Here is a 2221-nt window from a genome sequence, read left to right as displayed (position 1 = left end):
ATATATTTTAACTTTAATTAAAATAAATTTTATCAAAAATATTTTTCAAATGTAATTATTTTTTTATAAATGTAATTACTTTTTATTATATTTATTTAATTTTATATATCTAACTCCGTCTCTTTAATTTGTGTTGGATGCTTATTATTTTCAAGAATTGCCATATTTCTATGTGTAATAACATTGCCTTATGCACAAAGAAAACATTCGTGTGTTCTTGGACACCAAATTATGCTAGTTTAGCTTCGATTAAATAGTATTTTTCGTTTAAATTGGTCATAATCTCCCTCCGTTTTACCACGAGTTGTGTCGAAAGCATCATTGTTTTATAGCAAGTGGTATCATAGCATCTTTGATCATTTTAGTGTGAAAGGCGTTTTTTAGGTTCTCGTTCATATAGGTGGTCACGACATATATAAGATCTGATATTCCTTTGTCGGACATAAACATGAGATTTTATTTATGGCAAGTGAAGATGAAACATATCCTTGTTCAAATGGATTGCATCAAACCTTGTATGGTTTTGATCCTATGCTTTCTATTTGGATTCCACACGAGAAAATTCGGTCAAGGTTAAATATGAAAGGCATGTTTTACAATTATTACAATAAGAAATGGCGTGTGATTGATGATTGATCCAAGATACAAAACAATAATAGAAAATGGAAGCTGCATATGGACTTCGGAAATGCCGTTGTAGCCGAAGAGACTCTGAGCGATCGTATGGTCGTCTCAAATGAAGACTACGTCTTCAAAGCATAAAAACGCTTCCTTTATGTGAACTTTGTATTTTCCCAAAGATTGGATTGGTTGATCAGACTATCTACAAAGCAGGTGGTCGTCCTGGAATTAGTCAGCTCGTATAGCGGATTGGATATCCAGGTTAATAAAAAAAGAACTACGAGTAATGACCATGAGTCCTAAATTTTTAGTTCTGTCAAATAGATGAATACATGTAAACAGAGGGAAAAAAATATACTCGACTTAAATAAATTTAAAATAAATAAATATATTATATTTCATGATTTTATTAGCGACGAAACATTATTGATTTTCCGTAGATTTCATTCCACCGGAACCATGACTTCATTGGTCCTAAAAGCAGGCAACGTCCATGGCGGATTGTATCTTCCCAACACGTACTCCCCACTGATCTTAAACCCATCTCTCTCCAAATCCCTCTTCAACTTCTCCACCTTCTCCGCCACCACTCCTTCCGTCGCCACCCCACTAAATCCCACCACCCCATACTTCCGCTCTCCCTCCTCCTTTATCACCACCCTCTCATCCACCGCCTTCGGTGCTTCCTCTGCCGTTTTATACTTCTCCGGCAGTATAAACTGCATCGTCACCCTTCCTCCACCACCCTTCGTCACCACCGGCGATGTCATCTCTATCTTCTCTGCCATCGTCGTCGTTATTACCGGTGCCGTCATCGCGATCTTTTCTGGCTTTGTATTCTGTGGGTTGCCAAATGCACCGATGTAGTTGGCAAGTATGGTGAACCCACCATCTTTGTTTCCGTTGAACTGGGATGGATCGTAGGTGACTTCGGCGGCCACCGACGGTGGGTATTGACGGATCTCGTAGTCTGCCGTGCTGCGGATGACTTGGAATTTTGGTGTCTCCACCGTGATTTTCCCGAAAACCATACCCATGTTTAGCAACAAATTTGTGTGTTCGTCACGGTGGGTGATTTATTTGGATTTTCTTCATCAACAAGCGGTGAGCATTGAGCAGGTGCTGCGTGGACTTTATCAGACCACGTTGCAAAAATGGAACTTCTTAATGTACAATTTTCAAGGCACAAGTTATATGCCGTTGATGCATTACTTAACAACAATATTGTAGTTTACTCGAGGGACCCATAATTTCTTTTAGGCAAAAATTACATAAAATAGCAATTTAATTTTATAAATTTCTTTATTATAACATTATATTTTTAATTTTTTTATTATATCAATGTATTTTCAAACTAATTTTTATTAGAATATTGTATATTAAAAAATTTATTTATTATAGCATTGGACAATCTTTGATTTTAAATTACTCATTATACCAGGTTTTCATGTTATTTCATTGTCTACATGGACTGTCCACATATACTATAATGATGTGACTTTCTGATAACAACATTATATTTTCAAAATTATTTTATTATAGCATTTATTAGTTCTTGTTAAACAATGTATTTTTAATTTTAATATTTAGATATTTTACA

General features: G+C 35.3%; 1 protein-coding gene across 1 annotated transcript; it reads right to left on the bottom strand.

Annotated features, from left to right (window-relative positions):
- Window positions 1-980: 980 nt before the first annotated feature.
- Window positions 981-1672, bottom strand: LOC112527729 (heme-binding-like protein At3g10130, chloroplastic). Its single transcript, XM_025138513.1, has one exon. The coding sequence runs from the start codon at window positions 1656-1658 to the stop codon at window positions 1065-1067; it is 594 nt and encodes a 197-aa protein (XP_024994281.1). The 5' UTR covers window positions 1659-1672; the 3' UTR covers window positions 981-1064.
- Window positions 1673-2221: the final 549 nt, after the last annotated feature.

Source organism: Cynara cardunculus (genome assembly GCF_001531365.2).
Source record: "Cynara cardunculus var. scolymus isolate 2C chromosome LG 1, CcrdV1, whole genome shotgun sequence".
NCBI classification, from domain to species: domain Eukaryota; kingdom Viridiplantae; phylum Streptophyta; class Magnoliopsida; order Asterales; family Asteraceae; genus Cynara; species Cynara cardunculus.
Note: the sequence above shows the minus strand (reverse complement) of the source record. Positions and strands in the feature narration are given on the sequence as shown.